Source organism: Vipera berus (assembly GCF_964194415.1).
Source record: "Vipera berus genome assembly, chromosome: 1".
NCBI classification, from domain to species: domain Eukaryota; kingdom Metazoa; phylum Chordata; class Lepidosauria; order Squamata; family Viperidae; genus Vipera; species Vipera berus.
In genome coordinates, this window is record NC_138202.1 from 261,375,567 (window position 1) to 261,403,014 (window position 27,448).

The following is a 27,448-nucleotide window of genomic DNA, read 5'->3' on the forward strand; positions in this document are numbered from 1 at the left end:
AATTTCCCGAGATGCCGGCACGCACAGCCACTCAGTCTTGTCAGGGTTGGGCTGAAGCCTGTTTCTCCCCATCCAGACCCGGACCGCCTCCAGGCAACGGGACATCACGTCGAGGGCATCACTGGGGTGCAGAGAATGAGTGTCTGAAGGGGAAACCCTCCTCTAATAAGGTGGGTTATAACCAGTGCTTTTTTTGTAAAAGAAAAAGCTGCCGGAACTCACACATGTCATACAACCCACCTTGCCTACCCTACAAGGTTCCATCCAAAAAAGGTGCCGGAACTCCATTCTGAGTGTTCTAAGAGAAAAAAAGCCCTGGTTATAACCCTCCTCTATGCAAATAAGGTCTCAGTAAAGTCAATACCTTTCATCAATGAAATGTCTCCATGGATGAAAGGGGCTCCATAAACAGAGGTTTACTTCCTATATATGGAAAACTATGAGAGGAAACCCCTGCTGACCAGCACTGAAAGTACCGTGCACATAACAACTACTGAAGTCAAAGGGATTTATTAGGGCTTTTTTTTTATTAAAGAGTTTTACAAAAACAAAATTTTACAACATATCCCCAAATCCCCCCCACCCCAAACCCGCCCACTTCCCCCCCACTTCCCAGAGCTAAATACAGGATTATAGTTATAATAATCATATTCTAAATAAAAATTATGCAAATATACAATTAACCAAATTCATAATGTGCTTTAACTCCCCTTTAACATAACTACAAACAAAGTACCAATAACAATATCCCACTAAAATCTACTCATAAGCTAAATGGAACTTTTTAGTCCCATATTTGTTCTGAATATAATCTATCCATCTCCTCCAAACTGAAATATATCTTTCCTGTGAATGATCTTTCAAGTAAGCAGAAATCTTAGACATTTCTGCAAGTTTTGAAACTTTAAACACCCATTCTTCTATAGTACCTGTAGCCCAGTATAAAGGCTCCTATTAATTCCCTTCCTAGCTCAATACTTCTAGACTCTCTTCCCAAGTATCTATTCCACTGTGCAAAAATAAGCAGAGTTAAACAAAGTCATTCCTAACAGCCTGCAGAAAATGAGAGGAATCCACAACAAACTCAGTGGGAAGAAGCTTGTCTAGCTTGATACTTAATGATCCCAGATATTTGCAGTCTATCATTGTAAGAATTTATATGTATCTGTGATGGGTGGGAGAGAGAGGTTTGGGTGAGAGAGAATGGTTGGTGAGCACATGTGCAAATGTGGTTCAATAAATTTTATATATGAGATATCTTATTTTCCAGACAAGTTTGATCAATAACTATTAATTCAAATAACATTTAAATTTTTGTTCTGGTTTTGTCCCTTTTTGGAGTATGGAATAAATGCATACATACTCAATGCTTGCTTTCAATGGGATTTGACAACCCTAGTGGACAAGAAAGGGGAGCTGGGTTGTATACAATAATTGTAGGTGTATGATTTTTTTTCTTTGTACCTTTTTTTTAGGGGAGGTAGGATCACTTCTTTGTGGTGTTCTTTATTTTTCTAAACTATATGGTTTTCAAGTGGTTTTTCTCACAGATTATCTGCATACAGTAAAAATTGCAGTTACTATTGAAATACATTTCATCTACAGGCTACAAGTCTTTTATATATGTTTATATCTGCTAAGTTGTCTTAGCAGATATAAATATACTTCTTGCATATTACTGGGTTTCTGTCCACTGATCATCTGCCAATCATTTTATAACACTCCTTAAAATGGAGCCATTAAATTTTCACATTAAAAAGATGTAAGGTGACACTTTTAGAAAATGAAAACTACTGAAAAGTCCATTGGTTAAACCTGGTCATATATTTAAATAGTAATATAATTTGGAATAGCATAGACTATCTCCCACTTATTTCTTATAGTATTTGTTGCTTCCCTGGGACTCTTAAACCTGCCCATTGCCTTCATGCACAATTTCACCTGAAGATCAGTCTACATTTCAGCATTTGCAATTTTGCATGGTTGAGTGAGTAATAAATGCACCTTCAGAGAAATGTCCCATATCTGTACACTGGCTGCTGAATTTATCATTTAATGTTATATGTCTACATATCATAGTCATATAATTAAAAGACCACCTGTTAGGAATTGTTGTGCAGAGGTCTCCTTGTGCTACTAAGGAGTTGCACAGACAAGGAAGGGTACTGAGAGCAGTAAGAGTCACATAGTAACCACAAGAGTACACTGAGTTGTGAAAGCAAAAAATGCTTTACTTTTGAGGTGGTGTAAAGAACAAAAATGCATGGTCAAAAAGAAACAGTCCAGGTCATACACAATAGTAACAGTCCAAGGAGTATTCCAAATACAAAATCTTCTTACCAGTCCAGAGGTCAATACACAGTTCAGGTTTATCACAGTAGTAAACCAACAGTACAGCAAAAGTAGAGAGAGCAGTGAATTCAGAGAGAGAGAGAAGCTACATTCCTAGCTCCCTCTTATGGCCATGAGAACACTTACACACCCATTGGCCAATTAACATCTTAAAGTCACAACATCATAGTTTATATAGTTTATATATTTTCAACCCAACTATGTAGGCTATCACCATATGCCTAACACCACCCTAGCCACTAAGACAAAAGAGAAAAATCAGAAACAAGGCATTTTGCCCTAATTTTTGAAGATACACTTCTTTTACGGGTGGTCATTCTGTTGTAAATTAAGAGTCAGGTTTTTTTTTAAAAAAAACGAACACTTGTTTTTTCACTCCCATTCATTTGTATAAAACAAACAGTAGCTATAATAAGAGAATCAGAATCAAAATCTAATTTTCGACTTTTGTAAGCAGATGCAATTTCTAACTGTGAATGAACAGAGGCATCTCCTTCTTTCTGTGTCTTCTGTATGTTTTTGGACAAATGTTTCTCAACCTTGACAACTTTTAAGATGTGTAGATTTCAATCCAACACACCTTAAAGCATGGCTGGCTGGGGTATTTTGGGAGTTGGTCCACAGATCTTAAAGTTGCCATGGTTGACAACATTAAAGCAGGTTTGGAGAGGGTGATAAAGTAGTGGGGAAGGGTCTACAGAAATTGGGAAAATTCTGTTGGAGAAGTAATACTACCCGAATGGATGTTTGCTATACTACATTCCAACATCATGTGATAAAAGCCCAAATTAGTTGGTGGAGGATGAAAGGAACCATTGTATGAATTCTTACAAACATACCTCCCCTCCTGTGCATGCCTAATCCTTATACTCAAATTTGAAATAAAGATAATCCTCAACCTATGAAAGTAACTGAGCCCAGAATTATAGTCTTAAGTCAACTGTGGCCATTAAGTGGGTCACCATAGGACCAGACCCAACTTTACAACATCTTTTGCAGCATTCATTAAGGGAAGGAGGTGATAGTTAAGCAAATCCATTAGACCCAATGGGCATTTGTTCTGCCAGAAACTGGAAGTAATCCCTGAAAACTGGCAAAAAAGAAAGAAAAAAAAAGAAAACCATAGTCACATGACTGCAGGACCCTGCAAATGGCTGTAAGATGAGCCAGTTGCCAAGGACTCAAAATGTGATCACGTGATGTAGGGGTGTGTTGTCTTCATAACTTTGAAACTGGGTTTAAGTACTTTTTTTTTGGGGGGGTGGTCTGTTGTAACTTCAAATTGTTGCTAAAAGACTGGTCATAAGGCAAGGACTACCCAAAGTACAGCAGGTGATCCATATATCTTAGAATTCATGTTTACAGCAATGCTTGTTTTAATAGATTAATACAGGGTGTACACGAAGGTATATAATAATAGTCTCATAGGGGATGTCCAGTAAAACAGAACGTTTACTAAATGCAAATGCCATTTCACCCAGGTATATTTTATATTTAGGAGATGTAATTGTGGATATGCATATTTTTCTTTTTACACTTGAGTGAAATGAGCATGGGCTTTTATGTTGCATAAAATGGCAAAGGGGATTTCCCACATTACAGAGGCAGATGCCACACACAATATAAACCCATTTTCTCTGTTGCATCCAAAGACCACTAAGGATCCATTAAACCAAAAATTTACTGCGGTAGATTCTTGGACTCTTAACGAGGTTTGATGTGGAGAAATAAATAGCTGAGCCATGCCTCAGTAAAATCATGTGACACAGCAGCAAGTGCAAAATGCAGATAAGCCCTCAACTTACAATAGATCATTTAGTGACCATTTATTTATTTATTTTTATTTTAATAATATTTATATACCGCCCTTCTCCCGAAGGACTCAGGGCGGTGAACAGGGCAAGAATAAAAATACAAAGTTACAAAAATTAAAAAAGGATTAAATATATGCCCACTAAAAACAGTAAATACAATATTAAAACCCCAATAAAACAACAATAAAAAACCCCACCAATCCCCCATCAGGCCAGGCTGGCTTGTTCGAATAAGAATGTTTTTAGATCGCGACGAAAGGAGTGAAGATCGGGCGCCATCCGGAGCTCAACCGGTAACTGATTCCATAGCTCCGGGGCGCCCACAGAGAAGGCCCTCCCCCTGGGGGCCACCAGACGACATTCTCTGACCGGTGGCACCCTGAGGAGGCCCTCTCTGTGGGAACGCACAGGGCGGAGGGAAGTTAATGCCGGCAGCAGGTGTTCCCTAAGGTACTCCGGACCCCTGCCATGTAGGGCCTTAAACACCATTACTAGTATTTGAAGTTACAACGGCACTGAAAAAAGTGACCTGTGACTGTTTTTCACTCACAACCGTGGAAGCATCCCCACAATCACATCATCAACATTCAGACACTTGGCAATTGACTCATATTTATGACGGTTACAGTGTCCCGGGGCCTCACGTGATCATCTTTTGGGACCTTCTGACAAGCAAAGTCAGTGGGGAAGCAGGATTCATTTAACAACCACATTACTAATTTAACGACTGTGGCAAGGAAGGTCGTAAAAGGGGGCAAAACTCATTTAGCAAATGTCTCACTTAGCCACAGAAATTTTGGGCTCAAGTTGTGCCACTCCCTGTAGTGGCAACAAGCAGCTCTTGCAGGACTAATCTACTTGGGACCTCAAGTGTGAGTGCAATCAAATACCTGGAGAACAATCCTGCAAGCACTGCCTGGCACCTGAAAAAGAAATCTTTATGCCTTTAGAACCCTGAAGGGAAGTTATAGTTTTATAATATATTATATACTTGAGCTTTGAAAGAAACCTTTGCCACCAAGCAGTGATTTGCCTCAAGAGTGTTATCACCAGAAGCTGCACCAAATGCCGCAGCAGATTATTTTTTTTCCCCCAGCTATTTCAGATGGGTGATTTCAGGGAACTCGTTTCCTCTTCCTGGAGGCTGATTGCTGTGATTGCCCATCTCTGAAGGAGGAAAAAGGCAGCTCCTGGAAAATGCCAGGGAACAACAGATGAGTCATGGAGCAAGCTGGGTGGGTAGAAGGTGGGAGGAAATATTGGTGCTAATAGCAATGGGGACTCTTGACGACACAGAGATGAGTCCGTCTGCGCAGCATGAGCCGAAACTCAGACGTTTTGTACACCAGGGGCTGCAGATTGTCAAAATAAAAATTATGCTCTTCCCTGCCTTTGTCATTTGGTAACTCTAATTACCACAAAGCCTTTGACCTGACCTCCTTTTAATTCCAACCACTGGGAAGGTATTCATGAGTGTAACATTACATTGTGATCTTCTCTGCTTGGAATACCAAGACACTTACTGGAGGAAAAAAACAGTACCATCCTGGAAAACACTAAAGCCCAAAGCAAATCCTGGCTGCAGCCGCAAGGGGGCGCCAGTGCTTCTTTTTTGTATAAGTAACACCCCAAGCTATTAATAATGAAATATAGGCAAGAGTTTGTTTCTTTTTGTTTCCTCCCCTCCCAACAAACTAATAATACCAAGTAAAATGGTCACAGGCATTCTCTCTCTCTCTCTCTCTCTCTCTCTCTCTCTCTCTCTCTCTCTCTCTCTCTCTCTCTCTCTCTCTCTCTCTCTCTCTCTCTCTCTCTCTCTCTCTCTCTCTCTCTCTCTCTCTCTCTCTCTCTCACACACACACACACACACACACACACACACACACACTGGTGGGATTCAGCAAATTTGCATCACTTCGACAGAACCGGTAGCTAATTTATTGTTGCCCAGGCCCAGAATGGACTTCCAGAAGTGGCATCCACACAGAGTACCGGTTGTTCACATATTTGAATCCCACCACTGCACACAGACATACAGACACGCACACATAAAGACTAACAAAGGTGAATGTGAATGTGTGCGATATCAGTTTTGCCTTTTCTCCTCATTTCCCATGTATCGATGGCATTTGGAAAGCTGCAGAGGCTACCATTTAAATATCAGAGCCCTGGTGACAGTATGTGCATTGTCACACCCAGACAAAAAGGCAGCAGGCAACACAAACATAGCTTTGTCACCAAATCCCATGGAGACCAAGCAAAACACTTGACCCCGATGCAGCCACAGCTGTTCAGTAATTCTAAGTCACTGAGCAGGGTGGGTTAGAACTACAGGCAATGAGGAAAATGTTGATGTCTTTAAAGTCAGCAGATTTAGGTTCCCTAGCCTAAAGCGTGACCCAGATCCATTGTCGCAAGTGTTTTTGTTATTTTGAAAAACAATATGTTGGAGAAAAAATTCTGCAAAAATGTAGATGTTGGGAAAATGGAAGGATATGTATTTATTGGGACAAAATGCATGTACAGGTGAAACTCGAAAAATTAGAATATCGTGCAAAAGTTCATTTATTTCAGTAATGCAACTTAAAAGGGGAAACTAATATATGAGATAGACTCATTACATGCAAAGCAAGATAGTTCAAGCCGTGATTTGTCATAATTGTGATGAATATGGAGTACAGCTCATGAAAACCCCAAATCTACAATCTCAGAAAATTAGAATATTACATGCAATCAATAAAACAAGGAGTGTACATAGAACAATATTGGACCTCTGAAAAGTATAAGTATGCATACGTACTCAGTACTTGGTTTGGACCACTTTTGCAGCAATTACTGCCTCAATGCGGCGTGGCATGGAAGCTATCAGCCTGTGGCACTGCTGAGGTGTTATGGAAGACCAGGATGCTTCAATAGCGGCCTTCAGCTCTTCTGTATTGTTCGGTCTCATGTCTCTCATCTTTCTCTTGGCAATGCCCCATAGATTCTCTATGGGGTTTAGGTCAGGCGAGTTTGCTGGCCAATCAAGTACAGTAATCCCACGGTCATTGAACCAGGTTTTGGTGCTTTTGGCAGTGTGGGCAGGTGCCAGGTCCTGCTGGAAAATGAAATCAGCATCCCCATAAAGCTCGTCTGCGGAAGGAAGCATGAAGTGCTCCAAAATCTCCTGGTAGACGGCTGTGTTGACCCTGGACTTAATGAAGCACAGAGGACCAACACCAGCAGATGACATGGCTCCCCAAATCAACACAGACTGTGGAAACTTCACACTGGACTTCAAGCATCTTGCAGTGTGTGCCTCTCCATTCTTCCTCCAGACTCTGGGTTCTTGGTTTCCAAATGAGATGCAAAAGTTGCTCTCATCAGAAAAGAGGACTTTGGACCACTGAGCAAGAGACCAGGTCTGTTTTTCTTTAGCCCAGGTAAGACGCTTCTGACATTGTTTGTTGTTCAGGAGCGACTTGACAAGAGGAATATGACATTTGAAGCCCATGTCCAGGATCCGTCTGTGTGTGGTGGCTCTTGATGCACTGACTCCAGCCTCAGTCCAATCCTTGTGAAAGTCCCCAACACTTCTGAATGGCTTTTTCCTGACAATCCTCTCCAGGCTGCAGTCATCCCTGCTGCTTGTGCACCTTTTTCTTCCACACTTTTCCCTTCCACATAACTTTCTATTAATGTGCTTTGATACAGCACTTTGGGAACATCCAACTTCTTTTGCAATTACCTTTTGAGGCTTTCCCTCCTTATGGAGGGTGTCAATGATGGTTTCTGCACAACTGTCAGGTCAGCAGTCTTCCCCATGATTGTGATTCCTACTGAACCAGACTGAGAGACCATTTAAAGGCTCAGGAACCCTTTGCAGGTGTTATGGCTTAATTAGCTGATTAGACTGGGACACTTTGAGCCTAGAATATTGCACCTTTTCACAATGTTCTAATTTACTGAGATTATGGATTTGGGGTTTTCATGAGCTGTACACCATAATCATCACCATTATGACAAATCACGGCTTGAATTATGTTGCTTTGCATGTAATGAGTCTATCTCATATATTAGTTTTCCCTTTTAAGTTGCATTACTGAAATAAATGAACTTTTGCACGATATTCTATTTTTTAGAGTTTCACCTGTATTTTCCTGAGCAGAAAATAATTAAATTTGAGTAGAATTTGAGTAAATCTGTGTGGTCTTTTCACTAAGGCACTACGCTAGAAGCCAGAAGACTCTGAGTTCTTGTCCTGCCTAAGATACAAAAGCCAGTTGGGTGTCTTTGGGAGAGTCAGTTTCTATCAGCCCAGCCCACCTCATAGGGCTGTTGTTGTGGGGAAAATAGGAGGAGGAAGGCATATTAGATATGTTTGCTGCCTTGGATTTTATATATCTAAGATTACTAAACTTTGCTCAAATTCTGGTACACACACACACACACACACACACACACACACACACACACATATATACAGTATTGCCACATACATCTGGGGACCACATATTATGCTAAAGCACAATTTGTTTTAATCACAATTTTTTAAATCAGTTATAGAAACCTAGTTCACACCTAACATTCAGGCTTACCCAAGGATTACAAGCACACTGCGCTATACCGCACAAACCAACATAACCACATTATGCTCTTTGTGAAGGATCAATCCAGTGATAGAGGATATGTACAAGTAAAAGTTACAAACTATGATGATAATGGCTTCTGGAAATGCAAAAGCACATGGCCATATTCTGGAAAGAACACATAAGAGGTTCCTAAGAAGGTAATCTGATATAATAGAAAAAATGTTTATTTGATTGATTGATTGAATGAATGAATGAATTTATTTGCCAATCATCTCGTAGCAAATGACTCTGGGAGGCTTCCAACATTAAAATATTTAAAACCTGACAAATAAATATCTTTAAAAGAATAAAAATATAAATCCCAATCAAGATATAGTTAAAAGATGGGGAGGGAGTGAATAGGATGCCCAAGGGGTGGGGTGGTGTTGGGATGACCTCTTAATTCAATAACTACCTCCAATGTGATGCTCCCCTGTTAGGGCCCCAAACCAACTGGCAGAGCCAGGTCTTCAGCTCCTGTAGAAGGACAGAAGGGTAGAAACCAATCTCACCTCAGGGGGAAAGATGTTCCATATGGCAGGAGCCACAGCAGAGAAGGCCCTTCTCCTGGACCCCGCCAGGCTGAATTCCCCCAGCATGCCTCTCAGATATATGCAATGATAGAAAATATGAGGAGGAAGGGGTGTTGGATATGTTCTCTATTTTCAGTTATTTATAAAAATAATAAAGGTGGAATAGAAATTAAATAGATAAAAATAAAATAAATAAGTAGGCCTGTGTGCACATGTGTTTACACCTGACATTTTCATCTAATGTGTTATTGGATGATTCATGAGGGTGAAGCTATTGCACTTACATATTCTTTGAGTACTCATTGGAGCAGAAAGGATTTCTATGTATAAAAATTTGAAGTAGCATTAGTGATGAGAAGTCTAACCATGTATTTCCACAATTACTGTCTGAAATATTGCTGTAGAACTATTGTTTAGTGGTTTTTGGATAGTTTTTCAAGGTCTTCCATTCTCAGTCACTTTATTAAAAACTGTGGGCAATCCTGAAGCAACTCAGCCTGGAAGCATCGCAGTTTCAAGGTAGACCAGACCACGAAACCAAAGTTATGAATTCTACTTATATCATAAGGCTACTGCAACAGAATTCTGCATGCCTGAATTTGCTTCTCCCTCTCTCCCTTTATCTTCATGAAATCTAGGGACTATTAAGTCAGACATGCTTTCTCCAGTTACATTTCTGCCCTAGACTCAGACTTCTTTTATATTATTGTTGTCTTGATGTGCTCCTCAAGGTTATTCTTTCTCCCCATTACATACTGAGAGGGGAAGCTAAGAATATCAAGCTTCAGCAGTTCAGTAAAGCAAACCAGATCACTTCCATAACTTTCAACATTTTGCTGAGGCAAATTTGTGTTACTTCATACAGGACTACTAGTCATATTCTGTCTTAAAATGCTCTCAAGGGTATTGATTTTATAACAAAGACATCATTATACTGGGCACTACTGCTGCATGTCTCTGACAGGGGAAATAGTTTGTGTATCTCCTCTACAGAAAATAAGAAGAAATACTAGACAGATTTAAGTAAACATTTTAAATCTTAGCTCAAGATGCATCATATACTATGTTCCTGTACAAGATTAATGCTTGAACTTCAGTTTTCCAATTTGAGATGCACTGATTTTGAGAAATTGATACCACTAAGTAACTATGGCAAGTCCAGTCTGGATGAAAACCAACAAATCAGTGCAAGAAAGAATCACAGTTCCACTAGATTCACAAAAAAGAACCCTGACTAATTTGGAACCTTTTTCTTCAGATAATCTCCACTTTTGAGATGAATTTCTTTACATGTGTTTATTAAAATATTTATAATCTTCAGTTCTATTTCCAAAAACGCTCAACATAGCTAAAACGTCATGAAACAAAATAGCTAGCAGAACAATAATTAATCAAAGACAGAGTGAAAGTTCATAAATGATTTGCCAAATGTAATCTCACACCAATATTATTTTTCACTGGTACCTATTATAGGGAAAGTAAGATACTGATGTATTTCCCAAGGGAAGTTTTCTAGCCTGATGCTGTCACCTATACAATGCATGTCAAGTGAGCATAATTCCCTTGCCAAAACCAGAAGATCTAATTTAATTCAAAGGACAGCTTTTTATTTTTTTTTCAACTCTAGCACTAATACAGTCCAATAGTCCTTGGAACACTGAAGGAGCAAAAGGAAATGGTGAATTTTCCCTCTCCGAGTAAGCTGATGGTCTTAACTAACCTCACAACCATCTAAGAGTGGCCCCTCTCAGGATTAGTAACTATAGTCATGGTCATTTTTTAAAGAAATGAGGATGGGACTGGAGCAGCTATAGATTCATTGAATTAGTCTATAAAAACTGAAGTCCATTTGCAGATACTATGTCCATGAAAAAATATTGCTTCTGTCTAAAAAGCACTGTCTACGATTAAGGACCCAGATTGTTGGGGGCAATAAGCTGACTTTGTAATAATGCCGCTTGGGGGGGGGGGCAAAAGCCCTAATAAGCAGGCATATACATAGAATGAAGGCTATTGCTAAGCACATTGATTTGTGCTTAGATTGTAAGCCACCCTGAGTCTTCGAAGAAGGGCAGGATATAAATGGGATTTTTTTAAAAAACAAAAACCTGTATCTTGAGTAGTAATCAGATTCCTTCCCAAGCCCTTATTTCTGTTTCGTCCATTAGAGCAGGTTTGTGCATCGGCGATACCATGCCCAGAGCAAGGTAGTACTTGTTTTTGAATAGTGTCAAAGAGGATTCTGTTTTCAGATACCTGTTTTGCCCATTGTGCTCATTTTAGCAAACTTGGCAACAGAATTGTCTGTTGTTATTTCCTCTAGACTAATTACTACTGTGTTTTCAGTGGTGGGATTCAAATATGTGAACAATCGGTTCTCTGTGTGGATGCTGCTTCCGGAAGTCCATTCTGGGCCTGAGCAACAAAAAATTAGCTACCGGTTCTGCCCAACTGGTGCAAACTGGCTGAATCCCAACACTGCATGTTTTGCATTATTGCAGGTCAGGGGATTAATGTGTTTTATTTACATGAATATTCTTTTAAAAGAAGCCGATTAGCAATCCTTGACTTTATTTTGTGTTGAAGAGTGAAATATTCAACATTAGCTTATGCTACGGTAAATAAGAGACAATAGAGGAAAACAAAGGAAAACTAAATGGAAATGCATCTCATCTGCCTAGATTTGGTTCAGAGATACACCATGGATGAAAGAGAACTATTTATGATTTGACGGGATTCTAAAATTCAACCATTCTAATTATTCAACAATTAGAAAAGCCTTTTAATCATACTGCAAAACAATGGCCTTTAGCTGAATGCAAACTAAAGTGGAGAGGCTGTGGAAGTACATTTGCATCCCACTCATTTATATTTTAGGTGATGGGCAATCTTAATTTTCCAGAGAATTTATACGGGCTCTAAGAATTCATACAAGTGACAAAGCAACATGTGGAATTTTGGAGAGCAATGAAAGCAACGCTAGTTTCTAATTAAGAGTATTAATTAGACCTGGAATTTCTTTCCAAGGATTTATTTCTAACTATATTTCATTGCCCTCCAATAAGGTTGACCAGACTGGCCAGATATCAAAGGCAAATCACAATCCCTACATATAGGGGGGCATTCTCCTTGGCTTGATTCAATGTCCTCCTTACAGCTATTGTAGAAAGGGTATTCCATTTGTGCTAGGTTTTTGCCCATGTGGCAAAAGGACAAATAAAGCTGTAAACTTGTTTTATTACATTGCTCATTTATATTATATGCTGTCTAGTCATAATTGATGTGCCTATATAAATTCCCCAGCCATTCCAGATGGTTCAATTTACCATTTTTACTTTCAAACACATGCAGATCTTACACTTACTTTCTGTACTTTTAGTGTAGCTACATTGACTAATTGATATGTTCAGTTAGCATTATGATCTGCACTTAATATCTGTGTATACATTGGCTATTTTGCATTACTAAGTTTTCTTATCCCCAGTTTATTGATTATTGTCTACAATACAGTTTCTTCCCTTCTACTATCATCTGTCTTGGAAATAGGTGGATGTGTATCTGTACTTGTATCTTTTGCTTTATACATTTTGGGTCCATGCTTCCTGCCTTCCATTCAAAGCCAGCATGTGCTTTGCCCTGATCTTCCTCTTTTTCTTTTTTTTTTTAGTGCCCTGTCGGACTGACTTTAGACTTATCTTGCTTTTTAACTATCCAGTTTTAGTTTTCAAGGCTCAATGCATCCGTGTGTGTGTGTGTGTGTGTGCGTGTGTGTATTGGACTAAATCTTAACTACGGTTTTGCTCGCTTCTCTATTCTTTTGAAATTAATTTCTTTTACTTGGTGACATCCTGTAAGAGACATCAAAGTGAGATTCTGGCAAGGGAACGATTCAAGTAAAGAAAGTTTGCTTGAATCGAAGAAACCCAGCAATTCTTTTCTTGTTTTTCTTTTTCCTTTGGAGCCATTTGAAGGAGGCGTTCTCATTTCAATGATCTGTTTTACCTCCTCTGCATTCTGTCTGTGCTGTGATAAATAAAAGAAATAGCAGTTGCGGTTTTCTCTTCTACAATCTATTTGAAATTTTCTGAGATTGGTTTCTGGATGAAGGGGCGACTACAAGAACTATGACATACGTCTGGAGGGTATTCTGGGGTGAAGTCACCTTCTGAGAACTATTCCATCCTGACTATGGGAAACATAGCTTAACTAAACTTTCCATAATGGAGATGAGCTCCTTGACTTATTTTTAATCATTTCTGTGTTTTGTCAAACTATAAACTGAAAAAAAGGTATGCTTAGAGCTGTGCACATCTGACTGAACACCCTCAGTCAGCTAATCATCTTTGCAATTAATTCTTCTCTATTTAAACTCTGTGGAGGTAACTCAATTAACACACAGTGTCAAAGGATCTGTGTTACGTGGGGAGGGGTACTACGCCAATGGCTCATCTCCAGACTTCATGCTCTGATTTGCTCTTCTTCATAAAGGCTTTGATGTATACACCCTGTTTATTATTCCTAGATTATAGGTATGTTCAGGGGTAGTAAATAAAAATAAATGTCTGGACGGATTTGGCAGCAAGTTTTGAACATCCTGCAATTATTGAAATCTTTTAAACAATTTATTCAGGGTTAACATAAATAGCATAAATTTAGCATTAAAAAGAAGCATTTTAAAAATAATTCCAGCATATATGAAATTGATATACCAAACATCATAAATGTATAGGAAGAGCCTATCAAAATAAAGAATATATCATGGCATAGACTTTTATCACTGAAGTTCCCCTAAGCAGCTCTCCCTTAATATATAAAGCAGAGGTAAGCAAAACCAAGCTCATTAGCATCCTACTTAAGCCTCTGGCAAACCCTAGCATGCTCTGTCGAATTTTGGCAGAAAAATCTGTTTATTGCCATTCCCAACTGTAACTAAAATGTTCTATTCGAAATAGAAATAGCATTTGCTCGCATCCTTTCCTTAATAACTTATCTTTATCTCTCTCTATAGGTTTTCCATTCAGTATTTTCAATTACAAACTTCTCAGGAGCAGTGCAATGTTCCTTATATTATTCTAAGATAAGTGTTTAGTGGCTGCCAAGTGTTGCTACTCATACTTCACTCATGGCAAGATATTACTATTACAGTTACTATTTCTATTATTATAAATGCAATATCACTTCATTCTTCCCCATAGAAATGTATATGAAACCATCAGAAATATGGGAAAATATGGCAAAGGATAAACTAGTTATCTCCTATGAGTGACTTCAAACAGGAAATAACAATTTTCTCTATGCATCTAATTGCCTCTTTGTTTCTATTTCTTGGTCACGCATGTGATAGTTAAATTCTTACCACATATACACACACACACACACACACACACACACACACACACACACACACACAAATATAAAAAACCCTTCTAATTTCAAGATAGTGTACAAAGAGGAAAGAAACATATGGCTGTAGTTAAATAATAATTTAGCAATGTTGCACTCATAAGTGACATGCATAAAAATGAGAAAAAAAACGAAGGAGTTTTAATTAATTTCTAAGATTTCTAATACTGTCACAAACACTGTTTGTACTTTTGTGTTCATTGATTTCTTTTTTTTCCTTTTTGCCACCAAAATGCCTGCAAAGAAAAGCTAATAATATATCCAGCAACAGCCACATGTTTTTCAGGAAAATGAAAACCTAACCCACCATACCTTGTTACTATGAACACACATTAATTGAAAATTTCATTATATACTACACTAATCCGATGAGCAAACACGGCAATTATAGTCAGCTTAAAAATGCTATCAAGTCAGCATTTCAAAAGAGAAAACTGTGACGCTGAGCTTGTCGATCAGAAGGTCGGCAGTTTGGCAGGTCAAATCCTGAGTGCCGCGTAACAGAGTGAGCGCCTGTTACTCGTCCCAGCTTCTGCCAACTTAGCAGTTCGAAAGCACCTAAAAATGCAAGTAGAAAAATAGGGACCACTACGGTGGGAAGGTAACAGCATTCCGTGCGCCTTTGGCGTCTAGTCATGCCGGCCACATGACCATGGAGATGTCCTCAGACAACCGATGGCTCTTCAGCTTTGAAACGGAGATGAGCACCGGCCCCTAGAGTCGGAAACGACTAGCACGCATGTGCGGGGGCATGGGTAGCTATAACTTTTAATGCTACATTTTTAAAAACTGTGTCTGCAGGGTTCATTTGAATTCTCTGTTTGGACAGATCCATCTGAAGAATGACTCATAACGACTTGCAAAAACAAAAACATACATTATTTTACTCTAAATCATATAATAGTCTTCAACTAGATTATTCCTAAACTTCTAATTAGATTCATATATTTTCTTACATATACAATGATATTCCTGCCACCTGATCCCATTGCTTTCCATGTGTGGAGGGGGAAAATCTGAGTAAGAATCCCAAGCAATTATGTTTCTAAAGTGTGCTGAAAGCCTCCATGTATAGACTACTCTCCCTGCTTAGACCTTGTCTCTCCAACACTTTGGTGCAACAGAGGAGGTGGAGCCAGCCACAGTCTTCCTCATGCCCTCATGTGATTGGAATTGCCTGAGGATGTTGCCCAAATAGAGCTTCTGTATCCTTTTATAAGGGACGCGGTGGCTCAGTGGGTTAGGACGCTGAGCTTGTTGACCAGATGGTCGGCAGTTTGGCGGGTCGAATCCCGAGTGCCGTGTAGCAGAGTGAGCGCCTGTTACTCGTCCCAGCTTCTGCCAACCTAGCAGTTCGAAAGCACGTAAAAATGCAAGTAGAAAAATAGGGACCACCACGGTGGGAAGGTAACAGCGTTCCGTGCGCCTTTGGCGTCTAGTCATGCCGGCCACATGACCACGGAGACGTCTTCGGACAAGCGCTGGCTCTTCGGCTTTGAAACGGAGATGAGCACCGGCCCCTAGAGTCGGAAACGACTAGCACACATGTGCGGGGGAACCTTTACCTTTTTATCCTTTTATAGTGAGGCATAATCTGTAGGACAGAATGTAAAGTTTAGCAGAGGCATCTGATCTCAGAATGCTCAAACATTTCCAAGGTCCTGGCAGGGACAGAACATCAACACAGCCACACTGGTGGCCTTCCAGCTTTATCCTGCTCTCTTTATTCGCCCCCCCCCCCACACACACATTTTTGAAAATCTTCTCACGGGTAGGAGGCAATTTATTTAAAATTGTCCAATAGTGTTTTCACCCAGGGTGATATGTTGTGAGACTTTTCAATGTACCAAATCTTTCTACACATTTTGAAAAATTCCGGTGTTGAGTTTCCTAACCTTGCACTGACCCAACTGAAGAAGCATAGCAGAGCTGAAACACAGGTTGTAACATTTACAATGAGTAATGAAAACCACCACCACCATCATCATATTATCATCAGCATCCAATTTTTTTTCTTGCTGGTGTAGGGTCTGTTTTTTGGATCAACAAAGGCCATCTCGTGCAATCAAATGCAGCATCCTACATTGTAAAAATCAATACCAATCAATGCAACTTTGTCAAAGGTGCTAGTACTACCGATGCCATCTTTGCAGTTTGCATGCTTACGGAGAAACACCACGAAAAGAGGAAGCCATTACATTTGCCTTTTCTCAACCTTGTATAATGAATAATGAAAATGGTAAAATAAATAGCAGAATGTTGATTGTAGTGTTCAATTTCTAGAATGCTTTTCAGATTTGGAAAAGTACATTTTGCAAGTTTCTATATGAAGCAAAATGCATATCAATCATAAACTAATGCTTCACTCCTGCATTTAATTAACTACATTAACATGAAGTATAAGATCATGTTATTATAAGCAAATAAGATTTTCCACACCAAATGTAAAAAAATAAATCTTTTGAATATTAAGCAACTGTAGGGTGACTGATCTGAAAGCCCGATCTCCATTCACACAGTCCCGTCAGGTTTTAGTTTGGCAAACCCATGCTATCAAGTCAAATGTTTATTTTCCTGGAGCTAATATTCTCATTTAAGGCTTGGGCTTTTTTTAAGTACAGAGAAAAGCCATGAGTTAGATCCTTCCACCAAAACAGTTAAATGGATGTTAACTTGAATTTAACACAGCTGCTTTCCACATTAGATACTATGATAGTCACTGATACCAGTTTCAACAATATGCATTATCTGTCTCACTTTTGTTAAAAACCCTTATTATTTATTGGGCTTTGCATTTTCTTGGTATGGCACAATTTGATTATTCCCAGCATACTATTGATATCAAGTTCCAAGGAAAACATTGGCATTACTATTTATTTCTGCAAATGTGCATTCAGAAAGGCAACCTGAGGGGATGATTCACTGCTCATGCATATTTATGTACTCCTGCTGGAATCAAGAGACTGATAAGTGACTTTTGAATTACTCCCTAATGCTGTAATCCCATTCTGAGAAGCCATTATGAAGTAAGCCGTTTGATGAATGCAGGTTTGGATGTCAATTTTATAACTCTCCAGCATACTTTTCCATAGGTGGCGTTTCAATTATTGGGAGAGAAATTCCCTCTACCAAGTATTTCCCCCTTCAAAAGAAACATTGCAGGGAAACTTTTTCAGTCAACTGGGATGAATCAAAGGATTGGGGGGGGCAGAGATTTAGACATATTAATTTATTCTTTCAGTTTGTACACAGGTGAGTTGCTATGCTCTCTCTGAATGGCTTATTTTCTCTGACTGAGACATTGTTGTAGAAAATACATGATTGGTTGATTTTTTTTCTTTATTGAGAGAGTAAAATTGAAAAACTCCCAAGCCAATCAATGAATCAACTTGTCATGTCTTAGTACAGTGATGGCAAACCTTCACTGCCCCAAAACCACTCCACCCCCTGCTCCGCCCCCACCCCGCCCCCCTGCAGGGCCACCCACTGCCTCCAAAGCCTGCCGCAGCAGATCACCCAGGCAGCCCTGCAGCGCCATGGCAGCCACACCATCCACCCGCACCCCGCAGCATCATCTGCATGCAAAGGGGCATGAGGCAGGAGTCTTGTCCCTGCTGCCCAGCTGCTATGTCCTTGGCTGTGCTGCTCCAAGCTGGTTGCACCCGGGGCGGGAGGCAGGGCTGGGGCAATGGCACGCATGCCCACAGGAAGGGCTCTGGGTGCCGCCTCTGGCATGCGTGCCATAGGTTAGCCACCACTGACTTAGTATAAAGTACTTCTTAGGGATAATGCAACATTTATGGTAGGCTATCATAACTAGAATGCAAAATTCAAACTAACCAATAGGTGGCATCCAAAAGTTAAGAGATTTGTAGCGTTCATCCAAGATTCTTGAGACCTGGGTATAGTTGCCCTAACTTAATAAAAAAGATTTTTAAAAGATAAAGGTGTCCCCGTGGATTTTACTCCGCTAGACGTTGCTGACTATACAGGGTGGTGTTGATCAGGACTCTGATAACTCTGATAATTGGTTAAATGGGATGGAGGGGAGATGATACCCTTGCATAGGGTGCAGAAATGGAGCTTATATCTTCATGATGCAGAAACCACCAGACCCAGTAGGCTCAGGCCTGTTCCTTCCCTCCTCCCTCACCCAGGAGGCTAAAGCCGACTACAGGCCTGAGCTGCTATCACCCTGGAGATTTTCAGTTTGTTCTCTACCCCAATGCACCCCAGAAGTCTTGACAGGGCCCAGCAGTGCATACAAAGTTGTCACAGACTTGGAAGCTTTGGGTATCCTCTGTGACCCAATGCACCTGGGAGGCCACAAGCAGCCACAGCTTAGTATTCTAACCTACAGTCTGATTTTACTATATCTTGCTACCTATTTTTACTATATCTTGCTACCAGATTATTTGTTCTTCTTATGGTCCAAGGTATTTTCAACCATATTCTCCAGTACCACAACTCAAAAGCTTCATTTTACTTCCTTCAGGTTTTTCTGATGGTTCAGCTTTTACAACCATATGTTTCAACTGGAAAACAATGGCCTTGGCAATCAGTATATTTGCTATAAGTGTGATTTCTCTTTACTTTAATATTTTGTCTAGATTTCTCATAGTCTTTTTACTGGAATTTCTTTTCATTCATAGCTATGATGATCATTCCCATGACTTTCTGAAAATAAGTTTCCACTTCTCCATCTACTTTACATTTCACTGGCTTTTCTTATTGACATAATCTTGGGGTTGGTTTTTTTTTGTTTTTTTACTTGGTGAATGGCAAGCCAGGTTGTGCAGTATCTTTGAACAAGATATTCCCTATCTCCACCTTGCTTATCTCCTTTTGTTTCCAGGCATTAAAGCGGTATCATTAGCATATCTGAACTTTCTGATGTCCCTTCCAGCAAATATAATTCCAATTTCTGCTTCTTTTAGGACAGTATTTCTTGTGATAAATTCTGCATATAATAAAGAGATGGTGTATAGACTTGGTATGTTTCTTCCTTGATTCCGATCTATTTATGTCCTCCATTATAAATGTTGCTTTCTGGTGATCATATAAATTATTCAAGAGGCAGATGAAGTAGCCTATATCCATGTTTTTAAGGGTTGTCCACAACTGGTGCATGACAGAGCTACACAGTCACAAAAGCCTTTGAATAATTAGCAACGCTAGCATAGTATGCCTGTTTAGAATTCCTCTCCCTCTTCCATTATCCGTCAGAAGTTACCAATGTCATCTTGAGTGACCCTGCCTCTTCTGAATGCGACTTGTACTTCTGCCAGTTTTTATTCCATGCACTGTTGAATTCTGGTTTGCGGCATCTTGAGGATTATCTTACTGGCATGTGAATTAAACACAACTACTCACTAGTCTGAACATTTCTTAGTGCTGCCCTTTTGGGTATTGATCTTTTCTGTTAGGCCACTGCTATGTTTTCAGCAGCTACTTCCAAACCACATGAAGCACTTTAATGGCATCATCATCATCTAACATTTTAAATAGTTCTGCTGGTATTTCATCAATTCCTGCAGCTTTGATGAAGCAATGTTTTCCAGGGCCCATTAACCTCCCTTTCTTCCAGACTCTTTGGCTGTAGTCCAGTGATCAAACCTTCATGCATATCATTAATTCTGGAATGGGATCGTTTCTGTACAGTTCTCAGGTCTATTCATGCCCTAGTTTCCATATTTTGGGCTTCTCCAATAGACCTTTACCTTTTTTTGCCTTTTATTATGCCCATCTTTGCATATTATTTTCCATTATTCCTGGAATTTCCTTACTTTTCAATTTTTTCCTTTTTCTTCTGATGTAGTTGTAATCCTTAGTTTCACTGCATTGCTTATATAACTTTTGCTGCCCTCCACAATTTCAGTGCTTAATTGGGCAAATTTTGCTCTGTCCTACCTGATGTTGATTTATTTCCTGCAGCAACAAAAGTCTCATGATTTCCACATAACACAAAAGAGAAGGAAGGAAGGTCCAAGTCATCTGTTACTATGCATCTGGGAGTTATGTACAGGTACGTACTGCACACCTTGGTGTAATATACCTAGGTGTGTAGTGAAAAGATGTATGCAATTAATATCCTTAGTTTGGGAGTGTTTTTATTGGGAGGGGGCTCTATTCATTTTACCTTTGATCCCATCAGAATCGGAATGGAGTTGAAACCTTACTGTGCAGCACTTTGATTTCTGGAGAAAGAGTGGTAAATGCTGTACTGAACAAGTAAACAAACATCAAATATTTTCTATCTTACAACCCACCTGTTTTTAACCATAATGAATATAAAATATATTATTTAGATGTTTGACATAGCCAGACATACACAAAACTCATCCCTTTTAATCTTGAAAGATGCAACAATAATACATGTGTAAGGACAAGAGAAGAGGAACGGGAGAATAAAATCTAACAAACACCCCCCCCCCTTTGCATTTTACTGTGAAATACATTGAACTAACTGATTCTCCCACAAGAATTCTGAAAGTCAGAATCTACTGCTACCTGGCATAACCAATTATTCTTACTGGAAAAAAGAAAACAGATGTGCAAAATGAGAACAATAGAATTGCAGCACTGCATGTAGCAAGCTATGATGTATAGATACAAATTTAGAATTGTTAGCATCATTTTAACAAATACAGAGCAAGTTCCATCCTTGTGAGAAACTTCAGTCTGGCTCATTCTTTTGTCCAAGGGCTTATATGTGGATGGGCAGCATTAAGACTCTGTTCATTAAGTTGTGAGACCCCAATCATTAATTTGGGCTCTAAGGATCAGTTGGGGCTGTTGCTACTGTACCAGCTCACCTGCTGCATAGTGCTCTCTTCATTTCTGTTTAATGTCTACATGAACCCACCAGGTGCGATTATTCATCATTGTGGGGTAAGGCATCGTTAATATGCTGAAAATATCCAGCTATACACCTTTGTCCCTGTTAAGCTCTTGTCTGAGGTGCAAGTGACCATCATGGCCAGGAGGACTTTTGCACAGCTTCAAGTTGTGTGCCAGTCACAACTTTTCCTGTCAGTCATTTATGTCCTAATCACCTCTCAGATAGACTACTGTAATACACTATACATGGGGTTATACACTGTACATTTTCCCATTGAAGAGTATCCAAAAGCTTCAGCTGGTGCAAAATGTACTGATGCCTGCAGTTAGGTGTGTTACACGTCTGCGCCATGAGCTGCATTGGTTACCAATTTGCCTCTGGATCCAATTCAAGGTGCTGTGATCTTTGAAACCTTACATGACATAGGGCCAGGTTATCTGAGAGATCGCCTCATCCCAATTACATCTTTCTGCCTCATCAAGGGGGCATGTTGAGGGTCTTCACCCAAGTAGCATCATTTGGTGGGGGCCAAGAGGACAGCCTTTTCTGATGTAGCAGCCACCCTTTCAAAAAGTTGAGATTTGCCTCAACTTTATTGATTTTCTGGAAGGCCCTGAAAACTTGGTTTGGTCATCAGGACTGGGGATCCCATGGAAACATATAGACTATTAAATGGCTGGTATAAGTTTGACTGCATTCTTCTCTGCCTTTTGTTAATGTAGCTTTTAATTGTTTTAATGGATAAACAATATTCTTTAGTTGTGTTTTAATTGTGTATTCTGCCCAGTGTCACATGCATGTGAGATGGACCAATATATACATTAAATAAATAAATCTTCTGTAAAACCAGTGTTAAGAAATTTAAGAAAAAGAACAGATACAACTATAAGAAAGACTGCAGAATTCAAAAGATACAGTTAACATTATGCAAGTGGATTATATTTAATGATCAGCAATATGCACCAAGGCCTTTTGATCTATTCTGTAAAGTTTAGCGAAGCCCTTTTAACCACAACTTTTCATATTTTTATCTGAGTTTTCAATAACCAGAAAGAAACAAGCAGTTATTATAGTTTTGTTTTCATGCATTTAAAGATTAAATTAAGATAGACTTACATGCCACTCTAGAACTTTACATCACTCTCTGAGTGGTTTACAATGCCAACATATTGCTCCCAAGAATCTGGTCCTCATTTTACCAATCTCAGAAGGATGGAAGGCTAAGTCATTATTGAGGTGGTCAGGATCGAACTCCTGACAGTGGGCAGAGTTAGACTGCAGTACTGCATTCCAACCACTGCGCCACCAAAGCTCCTTATGTAGCAAAGAAGGTTGCAAATATTGTATTTATATATAATATAATTTGAATTTAAATAAATTAGGGATTCACAACTGATAACTCAAGAGTTCTAAGTTGCTTTTGCATGAAAATAAATGTTTCTGTCAGAGCCTGCACAGTCCTATTATGCGAGATAACTCAGGAGTAAACACAGAAAACAGTGGTCTATATTAAATGATGGTTTATCTTACACTATCTACAATATCATACACCAGGAACAATATACATATATGTGCTAATACAGCAGGATCCAACAAACACTAGTTACAGCAGGAACTGGAAGAAAGAGAATACATCAGCAGAGCCTTCTCTTTATACAAAGGTTCTTAAAGAGACACAGACTGCTGAGTCATTCCCATCAACACATCTTACATTACATAAGCTGGTAGCTATGCATTATTATTGCTTACATATTAATATGCTAGCTTATTTGTTTATAAATTTCACCCATAAACTCAGCAGCAAAAAAATAGCTCAACTATTTTATCATAATTAAAATTCTGTATTTTCAGAGTGATCTAAAATAATAATCTTGTGAAGAAGTCAATGAGTATGAAGGCTAACAACAATTAAATAACTGGCAGCTATGATTTTACATTATTGCATGTATAATAATAATAACTACAACAACAACAACAACATCTCAGTCCTTGGGAAGAATGTGATAGGTAGACAAAAATGCCATATACAGTCTGAGCATCTGGCTGACTTTACGACAAAATAATAATTTCATATATACTGACCAAATTCTTTACAGAGGAATGCATAACAATTTCTCTCCTCAATTTACATTGCCTGGAAATACCTCTGGAGATGTGGGACTACACAGGTGTATTAAATATTAATAAGTTTCTTTATCGGATTTTATTGTTGCTACAATCACACAGGCCTTCAGTGTTTACAGAGGTTAAAAGCAACACAAACCAGACCACCATCAAGCTTAAAATGCCATGGTGAAACTAAACCTGAATAAAATAAAACCATAGAACTATAAAGTCAAACCACCTTCAGCATCCTATTATTATACATAGGTCCTTCAGGATAACTCTTTTTAAAAAACTTTATGCTAATTAAAACTATAATGGAAGATTGTTCCATATTGTAGAGCTGCCATTAAAATCATCACCTACAATTCTTTGCTCCACAAGTTTCCCAGAAATGGAGGGTCATCCCCAGTTTGTTCAAGAGTATCTGATGGATTCTGGTTGATAAAAGCAATCCTGTAAGTACCTTCGTCCCAAGCCATATACATAGGACTTTTTAGGTATGGACAGCATTTTGAGTTGTATCCAGAAACTAACAGGAAGCCAGGGCAGGACCTACAATACAGGTGGAATATTCTTGTGGCAATTAACATCAACCAACAATTAGGCCTGTGCATCCCAGAATAATTGGACCTTCCAAGATCTAATCTGGGTTGGTCACCAAGAACAGAGGTTTAGTCTTCTGAGCTTTCAGATTTATGCTGGAGCCCATCCTCAAGGAACTTCTCTCTACCAGAATGTGTGCTTTGGGCACTTCTATGTGTAGTATTGATGTGGTGCCTGGTTTGGTGTGGCTTTTTATTGTTGATTAGGGTGTTGATGGCCAGCTATTAAGTTGTTGGCTGTTGTTTCCTTGTGCTGCCAAGGAATAACAACATATTTTGTTATTGTGTATAAATACTTATATTTTACAAATATTAATTTCTTTGAACTGTTCATGCATGTAAGAGCCCTGACTAATTATCATTAGTTTTTACTATGAAAAATTGCCGGCAAAATACCTTTTCATATTGTAATAAGAAAATATTGAAATAATTTTATGCCATAGATATAAGTATGTAATCATTTTATAATAGTGAATACTATAAAAACAAAAAAGTACAAAGTTAAAAAGTCAACTTTAGGGACAATGTAACTCTGGAATAAAAATCATTTTTTTATAAAAATATAATCCACCAAATTCAGAACATTTTTAAAAATCAGCATTTGCATAGTTACCCAGTAAACTTAAAAATCTGAAAAATACACTCGGATAATAATCACTGAAGGGAGTAACAATATATTTCTTACCTGCTTTTTTAACTACAGAGAGTATTGCCCTCTCAGGAGTTTTCATTTTTCCTTCTTTTTTCCCTAAAAATTAATTTTAAAAAAAGATGTTTCTTATTCTGGAAAAGTAAAGCATCTACTTCAGCCAAGCATGTGAAAATTATATGTTCTTATTTTAAATGATTGAATATTGAATTCAGTACAAACCTGAACATATTTGGAGCTGAAGATGGTAGCCTGGCCTGGTAATGAAATGTTCAGAAACCAACCCACAAGCTCAGAGAACGAAACTTCACCCCCATCCTACACCTGAGCTATCGATATTCACCACTATTCCATATATCTCTCTACGTCTATGTTATTGTTATTTACTTCGGTCTCTCTGTATGTGTAATAGTATACCAGATACATAGATTTATGCAGCACTGCATTCATAGGTTATGCATTTATTATCTTAATGGCATCAATATCATGGTCCAATGTTAAATTTATATCTGTGCTATTTCCTTATATTTTAGTTATTCTTATATTAGGACAGTGAGATGGCTTTAATTCTAATTTTGATAGTAAATTTTGTTGGTCAATGACAAAAGTAAAAAATGTTATGTACCTGGCAGATGCTCACCGACATCTGTGAGATTCAGTAATCTGTACAGATTACAGCACTTCTAATGGGGAATGCAATGTGTAATGAGATCTCCGTGCATACATGAATCCCTTATATTTAAACTATCATGATAATGATTAAAAAAAACATCACCTTCCAAAAGCATACCTTTTGCTTGAGTATCAGAAACATCTTTCTTCTCATGAATTTTCTTTTTTCCTTCTCCCACTTCTAAAATATGAAAAACATGGCTTTGGATCAGACGGACAGAAGTAGCTGAATACTATTGAATAAACTGAAAAAAAGGCTCCACTCGTTCTGTTCATTCAACAACAAAAAACAGCCATAATTTAACGTTCTGTCTCAGCAGGCATTTAGTTTACACTTCATGAAGAATGTATGTATTCTTTCATTTAAATTGTTATCCCCCACAGAATAGTTTAGGAAATGTTCCACAGAATATAAAGCAAAATAATTAATATTCAAATGCACTTGTATTTCCCTATGCATATAAAAACTCCCTTTTTACGACCCTGTATCCTTTAATTCAGGGTGAAGTTAGAGCGAGTGGATAGAACTGAGTGTTTACTGGCCGGCTGCCCTTCCTGATACCTACACGGAGTTCACAGCAGATATTTTTTGTTTGTACCCTAGGAGACAAATATCTGCTGCTGCCTAGGACTGAACTATCAACTCATGGTCAAGGTAAATTCACACCAGTGAAAAGTTAATAGACTTCAAGGGAGGGCTGGACTTAGGTCTTTCAGGGGCATAGGATCCCAGAGTGATGATGCATTTAATCCCACCCTTGGACTCAGCCTGATCCTCTCCTTCCATATGCTATAGAGATGTCCATGGAATTTGGTCAAAAAAGGTCAAAATGGCAGTTCTGATTGTGCAATTGAAGCTTCATTCTTTCTTTCACGAGCAGCACATATATCCACATATATTCTAATCTCCATCTGATTAAAGTGGTGATTCTATGACTACTTGATTATTTGATTCAAATTTGTGATACTTCAGAAATAACCTCTACCTATATAATACATTTAAATCAGCATCAATCTAGTAATGCAATAGTTATGCAAATAAACTTACCTTTCTTTTTAATTTCAGGAATACCTTTCTTCTCAGCAGTTACTTTTTTCCTCTCTTCTTCTAAGATATAAATCAAAAGGTAATTAATTGGTTTCATTTTAAATACAATAGGCAGAGCACAACCCTTTAAAGCTGAAGCAAATTAATTGCTTTATTTTAAAATAATAAATACCCTACCTTTTCTTATAACTTGTGGAATAGCTTTCTTTTCTTGAACCACCTTTTTTCCTTTTTCCACTTCTAAAGAATAAATTTAAAAGGAAATTATTTCAGAGTGCATTTTTATTCAAGAATTAGTAGTCAAAATGACAGAACCTTTTCTCCTTCTGCACTTGGAGAAATAAAATACCTCTGAGTCTAAAAATAAAATAAACAGCACAAAATGTTGCCTAGTCAACAGCTTATTTATTTTAATGGAAGAAAAAGATTTCATACAGAAGTGGGGGAATGCTAGGAAAAACAACTTCAGAAGGGTATTTTTTTAAGTAGACTAATGCCATACTATGCAGTGCAGTTGATAGATATTTGAATGGAGGGATAAATGAATTTCTGGATGTCCCAGGATAATTTTGATACGCTTGGGCTTAGTATTTACCTTATTAGGGATAGAAAACTTTGATCATCTGTGATCATAATTGGGCACAAATACTATTTTTTTGGTTCTTTAAGGTTGATAGCAAAATTTGAGCACCATTGGATTTCAATGTGATCAGCCATTATATCTGATGATCAGAACATTTGGCTGGGATAGAATTTAGAGGCATTTTTTTTAATGGTCAGTCTTCACATTGTGGTCTCAGAAAGTGATCCTTCAATCT

At 38.5% G+C, this 27,448-nt stretch overlaps 1 protein-coding gene across 31 annotated transcripts in view; it reads right to left on the reverse strand.

The window, feature by feature from the left end:
* The window catches only part of TRDN (triadin), a 232,431-nt gene that overhangs the window by 100,843 nt on the left and 104,140 nt on the right, over positions 1–27,448 (reverse strand). For all 31 annotated transcript variants that reach the window (XM_081313558.1, XM_081313557.1, XM_081313551.1 and 28 more), the window contains 4 exons: positions 26,808–26,870; positions 26,631–26,690; positions 25,701–25,763; positions 24,947–25,009 (listed from right to left, as the gene is read on the reverse strand). In XM_081313558.1, coding sequence (XP_081169684.1) covers positions 24,947–25,009; positions 25,701–25,763; positions 26,631–26,690; positions 26,808–26,870 — 249 coding nt within the window. The remainder of the gene's footprint in view (positions 1–24,946; positions 25,010–25,700; positions 25,764–26,630; positions 26,691–26,807; positions 26,871–27,448) is intronic.